Source organism: Portunus trituberculatus, chromosome 5, assembly GCF_017591435.1.
Source record: "Portunus trituberculatus isolate SZX2019 chromosome 5, ASM1759143v1, whole genome shotgun sequence".
In the NCBI taxonomy this organism is placed as follows: domain Eukaryota; kingdom Metazoa; phylum Arthropoda; class Malacostraca; order Decapoda; family Portunidae; genus Portunus; species Portunus trituberculatus.
Genome location: NC_059259.1, coordinates 8,484,796 through 8,487,295, shown reverse-complemented (window position 1 = coordinate 8,487,295; position 2,500 = coordinate 8,484,796). Strand labels below are relative to the sequence as shown.

At 43.2% G+C, this 2,500-nt stretch overlaps 1 protein-coding gene across 1 annotated transcript in view; it reads left to right on the top strand.

Moving 5' to 3' along the window:
* The window catches only part of LOC123515224, a 5,157-nt gene that overhangs the window by 743 nt on the left and 1,914 nt on the right, over positions 1-2,500 (top strand). The window contains exons 2-3 of the mRNA XM_045273792.1: positions 60-177; positions 2,006-2,284. Coding sequence (XP_045129727.1) covers positions 60-177; positions 2,006-2,284 — 397 coding nt within the window. The remainder of the gene's footprint in view (positions 1-59; positions 178-2,005; positions 2,285-2,500) is intronic.

Here is a 2,500-nt window from a genome sequence, read left to right as displayed (position 1 = left end):
ACACACACACCTGCCCACATGTCCATCTCACACCTGTCCTAATTAACTCCCTCTGGCAGGTGTAAAGGTAAGAAGCTTCGGGCAGGTGAGTCAGCAGTAATCCGAGTGAAATATTACATTGTGGCCGCTACTCTTGCCAAGCTGACCAAGAATACCACCAAAGGATCGGAAACTCAGGTGTGTGTGTGTGTGTGTGTGTGTGTGTGTGTGTGTGTGTGTGTGTGTGTGTGTGTGTGTGTGTGTGTGTGTGTGATTTATCTTTCTACATATATTATCATTCTTCCTTTTCTTGCTGTGTGTGTGTGTGTGTGTGTGTGTGTGTGTGTGTGTGTGTGTATTTACCTAATTGTATTTACCTAATTGTAACATACGGGAAAAGAGCTATGCTCGTGTTGTCCCGTCTCCATATCTATTAATGTCCAGCTTTTTCTTAAAATCATGAATATTCCTTGCGTTGACCACTTCCACGTCTAAACTATTCCATGCTTCCACCCTTCTATGAGGGAAGCTATATTTTTTCACATCTCTCCTATAAGTGGCCATTTTAGTTTTTTCCCATGCCCTCTCGACATTCTTCCATTCCACATACACAGATCTTCCCTATCCATTTTTCCATGCCAATCATCACTCTGTATATTGCTATCAGGTCTCCCCTTTCTCTTCTGTTTTCCAGGGTTGGAAGTTGCATTCTTTTCAGTCTGTCTTCATAAGTCAAATCTCTTAAGTCAGGCACCATTTTCGTTGCAGCCCTCTGTACTTTCTCTAGTTTCCTTATGTGTTTCTTTAAGTTCGGAGCCCACTGTATTGTTGCATATTCAAGCCTCGGTCTTATCATTGCAGTAATTATTTTCTTCATCATTTCTTCATCTAGATATACGAACGCCACTCTTATGTTCCTCAATAAGTTCAATACTTCTCCAATTATTTTGTTTATATGTCTCTCTGGCGATAGGTCATTGGTAATTGTCACCCCAAGGTCTTTTTCTTCATGACTGGTTTTATGTCTTCATTTCCTATCTTGTACATACTCCTGATTCTTCTTTCACTCTTGCCAAACTCTATTTTCTTGCATTTTGTCGTGTTGAACTCCATTTGCCATGTACAGCTCCATTTCCATATTCTGTCCAAGTCTTCCTGGAGTAGTTCGCAATCTTTGTCACATCTCACTTTTCGTAACAATTTTGCATCGTCTGCAAATAGGCTCACATAACTGGACACCCCATCCACCATGTCATTTATGTAGACTGCGAACATTACTGGTGCCAACACTGATCCCTGTGGAACTCCACTCTCCACCAATCCCCATTCTGATGGTCTGTCCTTAATTATTGTTCTCATTTCTCTTCCTACCAAAAAGTCTTCCATCCATTTTAGTAAACTGCCATGCACTCCTCCTACCATTTCAAGTTTCCAGATCAGTCTCTGGTGTGGTACCTTATCAAAGGTGTGTGTGTGTGTGTGTGTGTGTGTGTGTGAGGAGACTGACACCCTCTCTTTCTCCGTCTCTTCCTCCCCCTCCTCCTCCTCCTCATCCTCCTCCTCCTCCTTTTCCTCTCCTCCTTCTCCTCCTCCATTCTTTATCTGTGTGTGTGTGTGTGTGTGTGTGTGTGTGTGTGTGTGTGTGTGTGTGTGTGTGTGTGTGTGTGTGTGTGTGAATATTTGGGACATGTAAGCCTGTCTCTGCCTCCTTCTCTTCGTCTTCCTCTTCCTCTACCTCTTCCTTCTCTTCCTCTTCCTTTTGCTTCTTCCCATCTCCTTTCTTCCATTTTTAATTTATTTGTGCAAAGAAAGAAAGAAAGAAAGAGAGAGAGAGAGAGAGAGAGAGAGAGAGAGAGAGAGAGAGAGAGAGAGAGAGAGAGAGAGAGAGAGAGAAATATATATTTTCACAAACATTAAATAACCATACAATTCTTCTCTCCCCCAATCCTAACACCCTCTCTCTCTCTCTCTCTCTCTCTCTCTCTCTCTCTCTCTCTCTCTCTCTCTCTCTCTCACACACACACAGAAGGGCGCCACAGTCTCCCTCTACTCAAAATTCATCTTCAACTCGACACAAAAATGCATCAAGATCAATAATGAAACAAAAGGCGTTCATGATGATAATTGCCTGTCCCCTTCACCCACGCCCACGGTCACCCACGCCCACTCACGCCCACACAACGCCTCCATCCCGCCCACCCACGCCCCTGGAACCAATGATACGGACGAGAGTGAAGAGGAAGAAGAGGAAATAAGTGGTTTTGTTGAAGTTTCAGTGGGGACAGATGTGGTGATTCATGTCCAGGTAAGTGGTGGTGGTGGTGGTGGTGGTGGTGGTGGTGGTAGTAGTTTACGATTGTGGTGGTAATGATTTTTCTTTCTTTGTTTACTCTTCTTCCTTCTCGTTTTCCTCATAAGGTGGTAGTAGTAGTAGTAGTAGTAGTAGTAGTAGTAGTAGTAGTAGTAGTAGTAGTAGTTAGTTGTTGTTGTTGTTGTTGTTGTTGTTGTTGTTGTTGTTGTT